This window comes from Brachionichthys hirsutus, chromosome 7 (genome assembly GCF_040956055.1).
Source record: "Brachionichthys hirsutus isolate HB-005 chromosome 7, CSIRO-AGI_Bhir_v1, whole genome shotgun sequence".
In the NCBI taxonomy this organism is placed as follows: domain Eukaryota; kingdom Metazoa; phylum Chordata; class Actinopteri; order Lophiiformes; family Brachionichthyidae; genus Brachionichthys; species Brachionichthys hirsutus.
The window spans coordinates 15,987,354-16,005,634 of record NC_090903.1 but is presented as its reverse complement, the minus strand read 5'-3'; the positions used below and the strand labels follow the sequence as shown (position 1 = coordinate 16,005,634).

General features: G+C 50.5%; 3 protein-coding genes across 4 annotated transcripts in view; 2 read left to right on the top strand and 1 right to left on the bottom strand.

Moving 5' to 3' along the window:
• Positions 1-1,489: 1,489 nt before the first annotated feature.
• LOC137895510 (ras and Rab interactor 2-like) lies at positions 1,490-12,978 on the top strand. Its single transcript, XM_068740985.1, is given in 12 exon segments — positions 1,490-1,549; positions 2,846-2,946; positions 4,589-4,799; positions 5,139-5,250; positions 6,367-6,439; positions 6,691-6,782; positions 8,278-9,738; positions 11,676-11,846; positions 11,849-11,983; positions 12,075-12,206; positions 12,287-12,450; positions 12,571-12,978. Coding segments are annotated over 12 exon segments (3,120 nt in total).
• Positions 12,979-13,236: 258 nt separating this feature from the next.
• On the bottom strand, positions 13,237-17,407 carry cbr1 (carbonyl reductase 1). 2 transcript variants are annotated; one of them, XM_068741048.1, is made up of 7 exons: positions 17,353-17,407; positions 16,209-16,372; positions 15,912-16,081; positions 15,720-15,827; positions 15,078-15,286; positions 14,962-15,015; positions 13,237-14,871 (listed from the first exon to the last, which is right to left on the bottom strand). In XM_068741048.1, exons 2-7 carry the CDS (start codon positions 16,316-16,318, stop codon positions 14,698-14,700), a joined length of 825 nt encoding a protein of 274 aa, XP_068597149.1. In that variant the 5' UTR covers positions 16,319-16,372; positions 17,353-17,407; the 3' UTR covers positions 13,237-14,697. The 2 variants fall into 2 exon arrangements, with proteins under 2 accessions (XP_068597149.1, XP_068597150.1); XM_068741049.1 differs by having other exon boundaries at positions 16,209-16,323; positions 17,353-17,366.
• A 631-nt stretch (positions 17,408-18,038) lies between these two features.
• setd4 (SET domain containing 4) overlaps positions 18,039-18,281 on the top strand; it is a gene marked incomplete at its 3' end in the record, with an annotated part of 5,240 nt that continues 4,997 nt past the window's right edge. Inside the window, 2 exon segments of the mRNA XM_068740983.1 lie at positions 18,039-18,069; positions 18,072-18,113. Coding sequence (XP_068597084.1) covers positions 18,039-18,069; positions 18,072-18,113 — 73 coding nt within the window.

The following is an 18,281-nucleotide window of genomic DNA, read 5'->3' as shown; positions in this document are numbered from 1 at the left end:
CTCCGTAGCCGTAAGTCCACTTCTCCATTCCGTTCTCCTGCTCGCGAGCTCTTTTGCGTTCGCCTGTCCTGAACTTGTATTTAGGGACATACATATATATATATATACATATATTTATATATATTTATATATATCGTACAATCGATCACCTGTTGCGTGACGTCGTTGAACGAGCAGCTATGAAAGCAAACGTCGCGTTGAGATAAGAAACATTTCACTTTTCGTGTTAACTGAGCGTCACTGTTCCCACACGCCCATGAGAAACAGGCAGCAAGAGACACATTACATGAGAAACAGGCAGCAAGAGACACATTACATGAGAAACAGGCAGCAAGAGACACATTACACGAGAAACAGGCAGCAAGAGACACATTACATGAGAAACAGGCAGCAAGAGACACATTACATGAGAAACAGGCAGCAAGAGACACATTGCATGAGAAACAGGCAGCAAGAGACACATTACATGAGAAACAGGCAGCAAGAGACACATTACATGAGAAACAGGCAGCAAGAGACACATTACATGAGAAACAGGCAGCAAGAGACACATTACATGAGAAACAGGCAGCAAGAGACACATTGCATGAGAAACAGGCAGCAAGAGACACATTGCATGAGAAACAGGCAGCAAGAGACACATTGCATGAGAAACAGGCAGCAAGAGACACATTACACGAGAAACAGGCAGCAAGAGACACATTACACGAGAAACAGGCAGCAAGAGACACATTACATGAGAAACAGACAGCAAGAGACACATTACAGGAGAAACAGGCAGCAAGAGACACATTGCATGAGAAACAGGCAGCAAGAGACACATTACAGGAGAAACAGGCAGCAAGAGACACATTGATCTGCACTGTAGATCAATGTGTCTCTTGCTGCCTGTTTCTAATGCACACCGTTGTTTAGAGACTGTTTCCAATAGCCATTCTAGATTTTACCACCAGAAAGCCCGTCATTCTAATCTTACTGGCTGCTCCAATGTCAAAATGATAAACACATCAGTCAGACAAGCGGCGACAGAACCAGAAGCTCCTTGGCGGAGGGGATCGACCCCTCAATGGGTCGGGCCTTGGGCTGGGAACCGGAGAAGCCCACCGGTTCGAGTCCCAGCTCAGTCTACCTCCAGAGCACTGCCGAGGTAACCTTAAGCAAGGCACCTGCTGTCCGCACTGGCTGACAGCAGGTGCCTTGTACAAATACTTCAGGGGATATTTTGAGACCCCGACTGCAGGAGTAAGTCCCAATCCCTGGGGTCGGGGTCGGCTGCTGGGACATCGGGGGGGCGACGTCGTCGTTACATCAGATCACATTTGCTCTTCAATTCTGGATGATCACATTTTTCTTTTGGCTTTTGGGGCACAATTCGGGGTTATTCAGTATTTTTGAGATTAAAAACAGCAGCCGGCTGCCCTTTCTCTTTGTGTGCCTTTGAAGTTCACTAAAGTCATCTTTATGTCGCCGACAGTTCGACAGAGACATCATGTCCGCCAGCAGCGCCCGCCGGCCCGGCAGGCCTGACAGGAGCGGCAGCTTCTTCCAGGTGTGTTCCTGTCCGGAATCAAGCATTCTATTCTGGTTTACATACGTTCCTGGACCAAGAGCTGTCTGGGGGGGGGGGGGGGGGGGTAATTAAACCTGCAGATAGGCTTCTCCTGGAGGAGATTGAGATGCTTTCGCTCTGTCTGTCTCCGCTGGGCGGGGGGCGGAGCAACGGCGGACATTAGTTTAAATATTGTGAAGCAGCGTTTATATGAAATGAATAATTAGCACAGCGGCAGAAATAAAACAGAGCTCTTTGCGAGACGCTCTCTCTGTCGCCATGGCGACGCAGCTGACACAGAGACACCGAACACAACGACCAAGTCTAGAGTCCTGCATCTTCATCTTCATCTTCATCGTCATCTTCATCTTCATCTCTGGCTTCTTCCTCACTTTCCTCACGTCTTTGCTGACGCTGCGGTTCAGACTGTAGAGGCTGACCAGAGGAGCACGTCGCCGCTAGCACGTCGCCGCTAGCACGTCGCCGCTAGCACGTCGCCACTAGCAGATTGCCGCTAGCAGATTGCTGCTAGTGTTGACGGCCCTGCTTGGGGGTATTCGGGCTCAGAGACCAACGGGTCATTTCCCCCTCAGGCCCCATCACGGTGGAATAGCTTATCATGCTTAAATGTTATATTCATAATTATAGAAATAAAATAAAATTGAATTGAATCTTGTTTTTCCTGCTCTCCACACTTTTATGTAAATGTTATCTGTTGTTCAGATACACGTAGTTACACATTGATATAACTTTAAGATGTTCTGCACTCATAAGGCGCTTCACATGAGGCCTCACATTCACCCATTCACACACACATTCACCCGCAGTTTGGGGTTCGGTGTCTTGCCCAAGGACACTTTGACATGTGGTCAGTCAGAGCTGGGATTGGAACCCCTGATTTACCGTGCAGGAACGATTCATCTCGTTTCCGTTATTGAGGAACGACCGATGCGGTTCCGCCGCACGCGTTGGGGGCGTGGCATTTCCCCTGATTGCTCTCGCTCTGGTCAAGCAGCTGATGTTGCCCAACGAGACAGATCAGAGGGAAGTGAAAGTACCGGGAACGCTCTCCAGCACGTACTTACGTGCACTTTCTCTGAGACAAAAGCTATGGAGGAAGAGTTCTCTGGAAAGGTTTTCAGTGTGGTTATTGAGGCCACGCCCAGGAAGCTGGTGCTGAGCGCTTCATCATGCTCCCCGTAATTAAATATACTGAGGAATAAACCACAAAACACACATTGTGGGGGAAAATGATTATTATTTAAAAACAATTAACCTTAAAATGTCTTTTTGTAGCTGATCGACTCATTTGCCTGTGAAATTGGCACTTTAAAGAAGGAAATGGGGGAAAAGACTAAACCTCCAGAGAGAGACAACAACGCAGACACACTCCTCAGGTGAGCTCATTGTGTGTGCGTGTGCGTGTGTGTGTGTGTGTGTGTGTGTGTGTGTGTGTGCATCCATACAATTACATGCTCCAATGTCAAATCTTGGCACTTGAAAAATATACTGCCAGAGATGCTGAGGTTCTCCTTGGGAGGGACCAGGTTGGACAGGATTAGGAATGAGACAATAAGAGGGACAGTGAAGGTTAGACGTTTTGGAGACGAGGTCAGAGAGACCAGACTTTGATGGTTTGGACATGTCCAGAGGAGAGACAGGGACTATATCGGTAGAAGGATGCTGAGGATGGAACTGCCAGGGAACAGGACTAGAGGACGACCCAGGAGAAGAGACATGGACGTAGTGAGGGAGGACATGAGAGTGGCTGGTGTTGGGGGGGACGATGCAAAGGACAGGACTAGAGGACGACCCAGGAGAAGAGACATGGACGTAGTGAGGGAGGACATGAGAGTGGCTGGTGTTGGGGGGGACGATGCAAAGGACAGGGTGAAGTGGAGAAGGTTGGGTTGCTGTGGCGACCCCTCACGGGACAAGATGAAAGAAAAAGTTATACCTGAATAAACACCTCCACAGATTTAGTGACACCCACAGCCACAACACTAGAGGGAGCTCAAACAACAACCTGATTACCCCCTCCTATAGGACCAACATGGGTAAATCATCTTTTTACAATACTGCCCCCCAAGGGTGGAACTGTTTGACTCCTCCCCTCCAAACATGCACCTCTTTGGCCTCCTTCAAAACGGCCCTAAAAATACACCTTTTAGGGGACAGAAACGGAGATAGTCATCACGACTCTCTCCGGATCAATGGATGGACCCCCCCCCCTTTTGGTCCACCATATATTAAGTGTCTTTTTAATTTATTGTTATTTTGCATCTGTGGAGTAATTTAATATTAGTTTTATTTGTATTGTTAAATGTCGATGATTTATGTACGAAGGACTTTCAACGGAAACAAGACCGCAAAGGCTTTTTAGAAATGCTCCTCTTAGACAGGATGCTTGACTGTACTTGTACTGTAATACATGCTACTGTGTGACTGTACTTGTACTCTAACATTTTCTCCAATAAATATATTCATCATCATCAAAGAAGTGTAATTCACCATGGCTACCAGCAGAGGACACCATTGAGAGGTCTTCACGTTTGTGTTACTGGACATGTTGGATAGTGATTCCCAGTGTCTCTCTGGAATAATAGGACACATTCTCCAGGGACTATGTATTGTATGTTTTTACTACCTTCACCAAGGTAACATCTTGAACTTCAAAAGCTTCTGAAGAAAATTCAGCGGTGCATATGAAAGGAACTGTCAGAAATGGTATTTGCATCGTTGCAAGATGACGTCTCATTGTCCTGGTATTTCCCATTGTTCTCACGGTTTAACCAAAGCGGAAACGCTGTTAACTTGAGCCGCCGTGTTTTTGCTGCGATGTGCGTAACCAGTCAGAGACATCGCATTTATTATTCAGGAGTTTCTTTTTGTGCTAAAGAGAGGTTTGGGCAGAGTATTGCATTTGAGAGACAAACGTGGGGTCAAAGGTCATTGTTCTGAAGACAAATGTTTGCTGTGACAGCTTTGGATGAAGGTACCTGTGATACGCTTTCTCGTGTTTGCTGCTCTGCTTGTAAGGCTGGACGCCGAGCTGGGAGGTCTCTTCCTGCGGGCTTCGCCTTGTGCTGGGACTGGAGCCCACCTGGCTGGAGTGAGAGATTCGGGCTACGACTCCCTCCACAGGCGTCTCGGGGTTCTGGACCGACTCGTGCGTACTCACGCTGTGTGGCTGCAGCTGGGACTCAGTGACCAGGAGGCATGTCACCTGCTGCAGAGCCAACCCGCCGGGGTGAGGCCACAGCAGCTATTGGGTCGACTTAGAACTTCTGTTTGAAACTTCTCCACACCCAGAGCAACAGAAAGCACAACCAGGGCAGCTGTGGCTACAGTCCTAGCGCGCCACAGTGTGGACTGAATGAATACTGCACAATGTAAAGCGTCTTTGGGTGCCCAGAAAAGCGCTCTATAAAAGCAACGCATTATTATTAATATGATAAAACGAGCTTTGTTATTTTGAAATAAAATTCAACAATACTGATGAAGAATCCGCCGTAAGTGAAGGAACTATCAAAAGGAAAGGATGTCACAGTTCTTCAGTAAATCTAATGGGATGTTTATTTCCCTCCAGACGTTTCTGGTAAGGAAGTCCAGCAGCCAGCAGAGGAAAGTCATTTCTCTCCGCATGGACAAAGACTCTGCAGCTGCTGTCAAAGACTTCCCTGTGAAGGAGAGCCAGTACAGTAAGCACCGTGAAACAGGTCGATGGGGAGGCGGGATTGGTCTTCACCGGGTGTGGATATACCGTAATCAATAGGTTTATCAGGAGAATACGACGCCATCCAGTGGTCAGATCTGCCGTAAAGCAAGCTGCTTCACTCGTGGTCGTGTAGCGACGGCCTCGGTCTCTCTGGACGGGGACGTTAACGGTCAACGCTGCTGCTGAACTCACTGAAGGGGCTTTTTGGAGTCCATGAATGGAGACACTGAAAACACGTCATTTCCGTTTTGACCCTCCCCTCGTCCCTGATTGGTCTCACCTGAATACCAGGGACTTTCCTGTACCAATGCTAACATGGCCTGCGCCGAACGTGACGCGCGTTCCTGTTGCACCTGTGCACACACACACTAAACTGGAATTTCCAAATGCTTGCCCAGTGAGGTTGACCTGCTACCGACAGCCAGGACAGGGCGTGGCCTGAAGCGATCATTAAACAAAGAGGAAGAAGACTTCTGCTTCCAATATTTCCGTTATTCACAATATTTTAAATTCTGCCCAAACTAAACTAAAGACATTTTCTAAACAGTGTTCTCATGTTTCTCAATTACGCTTGCATTTATATAGAACGCTGTGTGTTCATTTAAATGTTCCTTTGGTCTGGAGCGCTGACTTCTGACGATCGCTGAGAGCGTGTACTCCATCGTATTCGTATATTATACACACCTCACCACTGCAACGAGTGTAGTCTGGTGTTTAAACACTTCATCAACGTGTACAAGGGTGATTAGATGAGACGTGATGGACGAGGACGTCCCTCCTTTGTCAGACATCGTCCATTGTTCTCTGTCTTTGACTGCCAGCGTTTTGACTACGCGTTTACAGAACGTGCACACACACACACACACACACACACACACACACACACACTCAGAATGCTTTATTCAGCCCAGAGGACGAAAGTGGTTGTTTTCATTTCTGCCGTTTCTGAAACACGTGTGATTTTGCTGTCCTTACGGTTAATTTAGGGATTATAAAGACGATGTAAACATCTCTGCCCTTCAGCCGGACCTGTTTGGACCAGAGTGGTCAGATGTTTGATTGTTGTTTGAGGTCCTTGTCCTTCTTCTGGCTCCAACAGCGTTCTCTGTGGAAGGATCGGGCCTGAGCTTCGCAGACCTTTTCCGTCTCGTGGCTTTCTGCTGTATCAGCAGGTGAGTCCATCGCTCGGTTTGCTTTACTAAAGCTTTTCCAAAGCATCTACGTCCTGTTCAGGACCCACAGATGAGCAGCTGGCATAGGGTAGCTCGGCCAGAACCAGCAACCCAACGGAGCCACGCTCCTCCTTGGGCAGCACAGTGACTCCCGCTCTGAGTCTCTTAGTCCCGCCCTCTTTGCTCCGTTCTCCTTTTCGCTATTAACCGAGTCGCTCTCTGTTTCACTGCACGTTCTCCCGTTTTCCTAGGGATGTGCTGCCTTTCACGCTGAAGCTTCCAGAGGCCATCGCCTCAGCAAGGACGCCCGCTGACCTTGCGGAGGTCGCTAAACTTGGCGCAGGTTAGCTCTGTCATTTCTCATTCAATAGAGTATACGCTTGAGGAACAAGTATGCAATACGGGTAATCTCGTTGTATATCCACAGCAATGACAATAAAGCTTTCTATATTCTATTCTAATCCTTTACAGTGTTTAAATGTGATGACGCAGGTTACGGTTCTTCACTTCAGGCAGTGGCAAACAATAGCATGTATCACGCTAACAAATGTTGCATGAGGTTTTTGCACGCTCTAATATAGTCGTGAGAATACGGCGTCTCCTGAAAGGTTTGTGGCTTCATCTGCGAAAAACAAAACACACGGCACCCAAACGGACTCGGTTTCTGCTGTGCGTAAAGAGTCGACCCGCGTAAAGCCCGCCTCAAGCACAGGCTCCATGCCCAGAGGGCCAAACGGCACGCCGGGGGCCTCCTGGTCCAGATTAATGACCTGCGGTTGGATTTCTACTGCATCAGCAAAACGCATTGGCTGATATTCATCACAAAAATGTTCCAAGAGTATCTCGTAGAATATTCATAGAATAATAACTGATTAAAACAAGTAGCAGAACCAAATGGAAGGATATTAATAAACGGACTGTAGCGTTAATGGGCAACGATTGGAGCGTTTGCCAGTGTGAAACCCCCACTGGGGAGGGAGGGAGCAGGCAGGAATGCTGCGCTAACCGCCCGCCCACAGACATGCTAGCAGCAGTGAGTCACAAACCGGAGGAGTCAGTCCAGATCCAGCTTGAGCAGAGACAGCGTGTGTCGGAGAAGTTCTCGTGAGAGCCCTGAATCAGTGAGTACTGCCCCCCCCCTCCCCCCCCCAGCTTGAACTCTATTAGCCTGGTGCTGTTTTCCTCCTCCCAGTTAGCATGTCTTTGTCAGTGCCTGTAACTGTAGGATGTGCATTAAACTGGCTTTAGCGTAGCTGCTTTAGCGTAGCTGCTTTAGCGTAGCTCACTGAGTTCACGGTTATAATCAACTAACAAAAGAACTGCCAGAGAGACAAAGCTGACAGGAAGGAGAGCGTCTTCCAGCCCCCCCCCCCAGGCTGTGATGCTGACCGTACGACTTAACGATGACGTCATTGGTGTCTGATTACTTCCTGTTTGGTCTTATTGTCCCAGATTAATCGGGACTGCCGAGTCCGATTAGCCTTAGCTTGTGATTAGCCTTTCCTTTAATGGAGCTGAGCAACCCTCAATGCGTTGTATGACAAAATAAAAGCACCAGACAGTGCAATTTATTATGAAGTCCCCCCCCCCCCTAATTGTTGGCCCTCGGTGTAATGAGAATCATTTTTTGATTTGTTCCATGAATTAATTAAAATTAGTTAGTTCGGTGCTATCCCCAGATTTTGGGTTGGGGTTTTAATTATTGAGTCTGAAACCCGGTGGAAAGGCTGCTGAAGCAAGGCTCACACTGGGGGGGGGGGGGTGGGGGGGCGCCCCTTTGTGGCTGGCTCCTATTAACCCTGGATGGGTTAGAGGTGAACTCTTTCTGTCTCCCGCAGGTTTCTGGGATGCCGAGTTGTGCCAGCAATGGAAGGGCTCAGTCTCCCTTAGGTTGGCCGCTCCTGACAGACCGCCCCCTCCTGCTCAGAGGCCCGCCTCTTTGGTAACTACGCCAAGGCAGCCATGGATTCGAACTCGTACCCCATCGGAGCTTGAGCGTAGCCAAGTCAACGGTGCTCTTTGCTTCATTAATCCTCTCTTCATAAAGGTTCATCAACCACAAGACGAGGACCACGCCCCTTCAAATCCCCGTAGCCTAGCAAAGCCAGACCTGGGGGGGGGGGGCGTGAGCGACAGGGACAGTCCTCAGGTCTGCGGCGCAGCTCGCAGTGACGCCAGAGACACGGAGCAACAGGAAGCTAACGCTGGAACTGCCAGCGGTAGGCGGAGTCTAAGTGTTGCAGACGGCGTGTCACCGTCGCCACCTCCTCGCCCCCCCCCACCTCGCTTCGGGGCAAAGCGCTCAGCTCTTCCTCTCCAGCAGCGCAACATGCCAGTGAAGATCTCTTGGACCAATGTCCCCAAACAAAAGGTGAAGGAGAGAGAAAGGGGCGGCGGCCTCCTGTCTCGCCTGGGCTCCTCGCTAAGCATCAGCCCCTCATCATCGCCTCCCAAGAGGTTCAGCATCAGCTCCCCGATATCGATCCCCCGGCCCCCACTGCCTGTCTCTCTATCGTCCCTCTCCTCGCCCCCACCGTCCAGCCAGGAGGACGCCCAGTGCCACTTGGCGCTGCAGGATAATACCATAGAGAAGGCTCTTATTCGGGCCAAGCTGTCCCACCCCAAAGCGGCCGGGGCCCCCGGCCAGGACTCCGGGGGCCGTCAGAGACTCAGTGACTTGAGCGTTTCCACGGGTTCCACGGACTCTCTGGATTTCTCTCAGTCCTTGTCCTTCTTCATTCCGCCTCTGCACGACCCCAGCCCCCCCACTGCAGATGACTTTGACACCCACCTCCCCCTCTCCCTCCCACCAGCCCGACTACCTTACTGCAGCATGGAGGAGGGCGACGCGGACGTCGACGAAGAGGACGAAATGGAGCACGACTACGGTGTCGGTCTGGAGAGCGACCAGGACCAGGACCAAGATCAGGACCTGACCATGGTGCCGCCGGGCCACCGCGCGCGGCGGCGCTCCAGCGCCCTGGTGCTGCGCAGGGCGCTGCGAGGGCACTTTCACAAGATCAGCAGCGCCTTCAGCTCGCTGCTGATGACCGAGAGGAGGGCCATCGACAGGGTGGTGGAACTGTCCAGGGACAGAAGCTCGTACTTCGGCTGCCTGGTGCAGGATTACATCGGCTACATGCGCGAGGGGGCGGCCCCCCAGGCGTGGCGCCGCTACACCTCTGGACCGGAGCTGCTGCAGACTCTCCGCCAGTTCATCAGTCAGATGAAGAGCTACCTGCGACAGAGCTCGGAACTGGAGCCCCCGATGGAGAGCTTCATTCCTGAAGACCAGATCGGTGAGTACCAGAACAAAGAAGGGACAGCTCTGACCCGGATGCCTGGTGACCTTCACGGGTCAGAGCTGATGCCTGGTGACCCGTGAAGGTCGCGCCACGCTGGAAGCTTCCTGTTTACGTGATGCGTCCTGCTTGCAGCGTGATTTGTGACCTCTTCAACTCAACAGGAAGAATGTTGGCATCATTTATTTTTGCGTGTTTGCAAAAAATTGAGTGATCATTTTACAGAAGTGTGAAATCTTCATTGTCATGGAAACGCTGCGTCACAGGAAGCAGTTATTGCAGAAACAGTGTTCACTTCAATACTTTAGCAGTTAGCATGTATTAATGCGCTCATAAATCAGGATTAACCTTTGAAACTATAATCCTTCATTCTAATACCAATGTTTAACATTAGTATTAGAATGCTATTAGATTAGATTAGTATTAAATGTCATTTTCACTTCCCTTTGTCATAAGAACCCATTATTCAATCTCATAACACAATGACAGGAAGACGAACGTCGGAAAGAGGGTTCTCTGGAGAACCGCTCCGCTCCGTTCTAAGCCCTCAGCGCTGGCTCAGGGTTCACGTCTCGTACATTACTATCAGTGAGCCGGTCTAGAACTAACATGTGGTGAAGTTAAACCCCAACCACAGTCAGAAAGACATCTAACAGCACTGGTTGAGGAAGTGGAAGTGGAGGTGGAAGTGGAAGTGGAAGTGGTAGCTGTGGCCGGGCCTTCTGGTTCCGTCTTTCTGGGACGAGTTGCACAACGGTTTGTTGTTGTAGCGCCGGTCCAGATGCATGTGGATAACGGCTCCAGTCAGCGGGAGGGGCTCTGATCTGAGGCCAGCCCCGCCCTTCCTCTCTCTCTCTCTCTCCTTCCAGACTCAATATAGCTACTGTAATGCAACTTTACCGAGTTGAACCAACAGCTGGAGGTGACAAGCGTGCCCAAATGAAGTTCAAGACATGACATCTCCCTTTTTTTTGGGGGGGGGGGGTGCTTATTGCCAGAGGAGACAGTCAGAGTTTCAGATATGACCATGATGTTGTTGTGTCACGCCCACTCAACAACCAGCATGTGTGCTTGTGTTCAGGACGTTCAGGCAGGGCGGGGGGGGGCGGGGGCGGGGGGGGGGGCGTTCCTTGTCTTGGCTCATTCTCAGGCTCTTCTCCAGCAGACTCACGGTGAAGCTCTGTTTGTTGGTATGATGGGATGGCCGAGGGCTTTGCACGTAGCCAAACATCAGTGCTAGGGTTGTTGGACGAATCCCGACATGCTGTTATGCAATGAGGACGTCGGGATTGGTGCTGAGGCTCAGACACGGCAGACATATTAGCAGGCATGGGGGGAGCAGTTATTTTTAGTAACACCAGTAAGGGGGCATTTAAACGAGAAGAGCTGAAATTAAGCGCTGACTAAAACCTGTGTGGTGGAAGTTCAGCAGCAGCACTCACACATGGCCCCGGGTTAGGGCCCCTGGGGTTGGGGTTAGGGCCCGAGCCTGCAGGCTTGCAGCGGTCCTGTTCATGATAGCATGGTACGCACTGGTCAGCTGAGCTAGCAGAACTTTATGCTAACACTGTCTGTGTGAACGACCAGTAGAGCTCTGGATAAAAAAAGACGACTCAATGCACATTTCCTCATCAGACCAGTTCAGTTCAGAGCTTTATTGTCCCTCAAGGGGACATTTGGGGACATTTGTTTGCAGCAGAGGTCAACAACAACGGTAACACAATCACAAAGTGCAGGATGACATGGACCATTCAGAAAGACTCAAACATACATCTGTCCTATCTGTCGGATGGTGGCCCCATAAATAAAGGGCTGCTTAGTAGTGCTGACAAGGGAAGATTAGCTGGCCAACGGTTAGCAATTAGCCTGCCGTAGAGGCGTGGCTACAAAGACTTTAGCAGTCAGCGTTATAAATCCCACCCCTCCTACTGCAGACCGCGTCCTGGAGAAGTCCCTGCTCAAATGCGTCCTGAAGCCGCTGAAGCCGGTGGTGATGGTGGCCCTGCAGGAGTTCCAGGTGCACAGTGGGGCGTGGCGTGAATTGAAGGAGAACTTGGCATTGGCCAAGTCCCGGCAGCCGCATGAAATGGGCGTGGCCGACATGCTGCCCCAGACCGAGCGGCTACAGTGAAGATCAAGCACAAGTTCTACGCCATGATTAAACTGTACTCCCCCGAGAAGAAGGTCTCCACCTTGCTGAGCGTCTGCAAACTCATCTACACCCTCATGGAGGACAGTTCAGGTGAGCAGAGCGTGTAGAGTTCAGTTCAGTCGACACCAGCGTCACATTTAGGATGCAAAGCCTGAATCGGGCCTGATCTGGTGCCCCTCAGGGCGCCTGTACGGAGCAGACGACTTCCTGCCCATGCTGACCTACGTGCTGGCCCAGTGTGACATGCCCCAGCTGGACAATGAGATCCTCTACATGATGGAGCTCCTGGACCCCGCGCTGCTCCATGGAGAAGGTCTGCTTTCTCGCTTCCTCCGGGAGAACCTGGACCGCCCATCTTCCATTGTTCACGGTCTGTCTGTGTTGTGTGTCCAGGTGGCTACTACCTGACCAGCGCCTATGGAGCCATGTCACTGATCCGTAACTTCCAAGAAGAGCAGGCAGCCAGAGCGCTGAGCTGCGAAACCAAAGACACGCTCCACCAGTGGCACCGCCGACGCACCACCGTCCGCTGCAGCCCGTCCATCGACGACTTCCAGGTGAGACGAACCAGAACCAAAGATCTCTAAGACTGACTCACCCCCCCCCCCCATTCACTCAGGATCTGTATTTGGGTTCGGTGTGAACTCACCAGGACTATGTTCTCGTCTCCCCCTCAGAACTACCTCCGGGTGGCTTTGCAGGAGCTGGACAGTGGCTGCACAGCCAAGACGCTGCCGGTGCGGCCTCACGCCACCGTGGACGAGGTGTGCCAGCTGTGCGCCCAGAAGTTCAACGTGGCGGACCCTGAGGAGTACGGCCTGTTTCTGGTGATGAACGGCAGCAGCCAGCAGCTGGCCCCGGACACCCACCCTCAGAAGATCAAGGCCGAGCTCCTCGGCCACTCACAGGCCGCCACGTTCCACTTTGTCTTCCGCCGCTTGGCCAACAGCAACAGCGCTGTGACCTCTGACCTCAGCACGGACTGTTCAGCCCCTTCCTCTCGGCCTGCTCTGAGAGGCCTCAACCCTCATCTCAGCCTCAGCCTGCCGCCGAGCCACCTTAATGGCAACTCCTTATCAATATGACTGTAGCGGGGGGCTGGCTGCGAACGGGGGCCGTCCCCTGAGACCAGGTTGGACCGGGACATTGTCCTGCCGCTCGTTGCCATGTGAGACTTCTCCTTTTTGGACGCCGTCTTTGCCTCTGAGAGCATCTGACAGATTCGGGCAAAAGAGGAAAGGAGATTTCTTTTTAACTCCATTTCCTCAGCTAGAAAGTCGTAGAAATGGCAGCGACATCAGCCGGGGGGGGGGGCGGAACACGAGACTCTTCTTTTTGATCAATCTCTTTAAATGATTCCTTGTTACATGCAGTTGCTGGTAAACTGTGTTTTTATACATTTGTCTTTTAAAACTGTTAATCCTTGCGATTGTTTCGACCCAATATTTCCACTTTTCTGGCCTCAGAGATCCATCCATCCATTTTCTCCCAGGTTGCTATGGAACAAAGGTGGGGTCCATCTTGGACGTGTCGCCAACGCACCGCAGGGCCACACAGACAGCCGTCCACGCACACACTACGGACAATTTAAAGTCATCAAGTCGCCTGAATTGCATGTTTTTAGAGGAACCCGGAGAACCTTAAGAGGAGAAGAGGATCAGGTCTAGCTTCATGATCGTCTTTACTAGAGCTTTACGTGCCAAAGTCCGGACAAACCTTTGTGTGTAAATTAAGAAGAACCTTGCGGTACCAAAGGTGTCATAGCAAGGACAACGGCAGCCACGGTCGTGCCTTGGTTGGACTCTAAACGCACTGTTTTTAGTCTTTAACAGGTTTAATACTCTTCAGGGTTAACATTTATTAACGTCTTGTGTGTATATGTTAGAAACGGGCAGGTCTACCAGTGTTACTTGGAACATTATTTAAGTATTGAGCGATTATCCTGGTGATATGAAAGCTAAATAACGCTCGTTAAAGAGCGTTTAAATGACGATATGTGATCGAGGAGCTCAAGGTTCTCTCATGTCGATCTCGATGCAGTCAGATATCGAGCGTCAACGCAGGCCTGAGGTTCAGCATGAAGATATTTAGAAAGACAAAGATGTATAAGCGTACGGTGGACAGGAGAGGGCGTTACTGAGTCGCCATCAGCGTTGCCTTTGTAGTCAAAAAAGGACTGGAAATTGTCTTGAGATGGATATATTTGAACGTTTAGTGTCTGAACCGTAACGCTCCTTCCATTCCTGTACATTTTTACGAGATGCGGTCTGGAGAGAGAGAACCGATAAGGGAAACCCGAGAGCTTCTGGAGCTGGTCAGTACGTGTGCAGTACATGTACATGATCCGAGTGTAACTTCTACGTAACGCAGCATTTATATCCACAAGTCCAAAGTTGGAGCCGACTCGTACTGTCGTGTTATTTTTAATACAACTTTGATAAAGCAAAGTGAATATTTATGTTTCACAGAGGGCCTCCCACGTCTATAATATTCTACTCATCGTGCAGGAGGCACTTCCTGTTTCTCCTCTGCGATTCAATATCATTAATATTCTTTTGCACTTAATAAATGCTGGAAATGGAACGGAGTGTCTCGTTGTCTTTATTCCTCTGAGCCCGGTTGTGTTATTACAGCACTTCTGGGGGGTTCACAGGGGGAGGGGCTTGGAGTCATGTTGCAGGATTCAGTACCGTGTGTAGTACTGGTGCTGGTGCTGGTACCGGTACGATGGTTTTCAGATCCATCCAGAAGGATCCATTTCTTCACTTGGATTTTCTGACGGTGCTTGCAGGCCGTTAACCCCTTCACCACTCCTGAACCCGTTTGTCAGAGACAAACTTTCCGTGGGGTTCTGTGGCGCCGGGCGGGAGCATCGCCAGGTACACGGGGGTAACGGCGCCCTCGTCAGGCGACTTGGGCGCCTTCGGGCCAGCCATGTCGGTGCGGACCCAACCGGGACAACAGGCGTTCAGCAGGATCTGGGAGGACATCGACCAATGAAAACGCAGCAGGGAGGAGCTACAGACGCTGGGAAATGAAAACGGCGAGGACGATATCAGATCGATTACCCCGTCAGTCGGTCTCTCCTCGGACAGACGGCGAGCCAGGATCATGGACAGCGTCTGAAACACAGACGGACGATCAACGTCTGTCTCACCCGTCCAGACGGCGTCTTCTGTCCTACCGTTAATCCAATGTGGGACACGCCGTACGCCGAGTCAGGCCAGCCGGCCCGCTTGTGCTCGCCCTTCTGGGTCTCATCGATGAATCGGTGCATCAGGTCCAACACGTCCTCCTCTGTGATCTCATCGCTACGGAAACGCTGCTGGAGGGCGGGGCTGCACTGGTTCAAGACGCGTGAACCGAGTAAGCTGCAGAGGTTCACGACTCTGCCTAGGACACACACACACACACACACGCACACACGCACACACACACACACACACACACACACACGCACAACACACACACACATACGCACACACACACACACGCACACACACACACACATACGCACACACACACACACACACACACACACACACACACACACGCACACACACACACGCACACACACACACACGCACACACACACACACACGCACACACACACACACACGCACACACACACACACACACACACACACACGCACACACGCACACACACGCACACACACACACACACACGCACACACACACACGCACACACACACACACGCACACACACACACACATACGCCTGTTGTAACTGTCTCAGGTTGTAATGTTGGCTGGATCTAAGCTCCGCCCTCTCTTTGTGCGCCCAGCTACTTCTCCGTGAACACACCTCCAGGGCGGATGAGCGGCAGGAAGTGGGTCAGCATGTTCCTGGTGGAGAAGAAGTTGGTCTTGAGGGTCACCTGGGCCTGAACGCTGAACGGAGTGGTGTCCGCCCCTGGAGGGGAGGAGTCAGCAGCTTTACATGTTTGGGCGGCGAGGAGCCGTCACAGCAGCCGACGGATAGATGACGTAATCACACCTTTGAAGGCTATCCCAGCGTTATTGATCAGGACGTCCACTCCTCCATACGTCTCCTTGAAGAAAGCAGCAGCTGCAGTGACGCTGCTCGGGTCATCGATGTCCAGCTGGTGAAACTTGGCGTCCAATCCTTGCGAGGCCAGAGACGTCACGGCCTCCTGGCCACGCCCCCTGTAAACAGGTTAGCATTCACTCCTTAGTTGTAACGGGGGGACACGTATGGACAACCTGAACCGATGCAGCTGCAGGGACAGACTGTGTCCCGGTGTCCCCAGGTGTCCCCAGGTGAGCGACCTACTGGTCTCTGGCCGTGAGGAAAACGTCTCCTTCAAACTGCTGGCAGAGCGCTCTGACGACGGCCAGGCCGATGCCCTTGTTACTGCCTGTTACCACGGCAACCTTGCTCATGATGTCTGTTGGGAGAAACGAGCGAAGTCACCTGGACGGAGGTCAGCGATGATCCTGAAGGAAAAATAAGTGCACGTATTATTCGAATTTATTGCTGTTGTTATTTTTCATCATCATCATTGAAAAAATAAATCTTAAGTTGTTTAAACTGGTGAAAACAAGATGAAACATAGCAGAATGGTACCAAATTAAAAACCATAAAATAAACTGATAAACGTGTTCTAGAAATATCCAAACGCTTTTTCTCCAAAATGAAGTTTTGATAAGTGATTTTAAATGATCCGAATTCCTGAGTCAGGGAATTCCACCGCTTCAACCTTTAACCTCAGCCTGGGGCGGGACGGGACGGCCCTGGTCATGGATCTGACCAAAGCAGCTGCTGGACAGATGTTTCTGTCTTCGGCTGCTTCAGATTGTCTCCAGGTTGCTTCCCGGGACCTTTTCGTTTTGTTTTGTAACTTTATTTGATTAATGATTGATCTAAAAGGAATGCAGTCCTTAAATATACAATTGAATACACATTAACCTCAGAAATATAAGCTGCACTAGTTACACTTTAAACACAAAGACAGACCGGACCGGCTGGTTCCGGCTGGTTCTGGTCCATCATTCGATGCTGTAGAGCTCAGACAACTGTTATCGATCCCCAATAAGTGATATATCTGGAAGTAAGTCGGTGGATGACGTCATCTGTGGTATAACCTGTTTTAGGAACACTATTGTTTTATTGTGAAAGGCTAACCGGATGTGCCGGAACGGGTTTGGATTGCGTTATCGTGAGGTTCGAAGACGCTTCAGTTGCTCTACAACTGGACCGTTCAATAACACGATAATCCATGACGTCATCCAGCCGAACTACAGTTTCCTGTTTCAACATCAAGCGATCATCTCCTTACAGATCATTTAATTTATTCGTAATTTCAGTTTCATCATTGCTGCATGACGTCATTACACTGTTGTTGTTAGCATCACGCTAGCTAATTTAGCATGCGGCTCTAGTTTATTTCTAAACACACGTGACTACAATAATAAACCTGATCAATGAAAGTTGTCGCTTCTTCCTCTCAAGTCGCCTCGTCGGGCTGGACGAGCCTCGGGACGCTGCAGCGTGGTGACGTCAACGCGCAAACCCGGAAGAGGAAGGGTAAGCTCCGGGGTTGAAAACAAGAGGGCTGTCCGCCAGAGCAACATTTGATACACTTTATTTACTAAATACGGAAAGTAGTAATGTTCTATTAGGAGTTTTATTCTTTACGCATGATTTTTTTTACGTACCCGTAGTTACGTATTGTTGATAACAACAAATAAATAACTGCTGTGGCTTTAATTCCGCACTGCAGCAGCGATCGATAGCTAGCAGTTACTAGGGGAGTTACTCTGAGCTCTAGCTAAGGTTGGGTTAGTTAGCTGTTTGCATTGAGGTTAAGTTACTCTGAGCTCTAGCTAAGGTTGGGTTAGTTAGCTGTTTGCATTGAGGTAAGTTACTCTGAGCTCTAGCTAAGGTTGGGTTAGTTAGCTGTTTGCATTGAGGTAAGTTACTCTGAGCTCTAGCTAAGGTTGGGTTAGTTAGCTGTAAAGCAGTTTAAAAAGTCAACATTTCCAGGTGCTGCCATTCTAGAGGAGGAAGGGAATAAATGTTATTTATAATGTTAACATTTCTTTTAGGCACCATGACGTGTGTTTCTGTCAGGTGTCGGGTATCACAGGTCCTGGTGGGGTCATGGCAGGTCGCAAGCATCGGGCTGGACGAGCTGGAGGAAGAGGAGGCAGAATCAGGAGGGCGTCGCCCGGCCCAGTACGAATGACCCGCCCCTGCTTGAAGCCTTTCACTGCTGAGCTCCGTCTGTCTCCGTCTGTCTCCGTCTGTCTCCGTCTGTCTCCGTCTGACTCCGTCTGACTCCGTCTGTCTGTCTCCGTCTGTCTCCGTCTGTCTGTCTCCGTCTGTCTCCGTCTGACTCCGTCT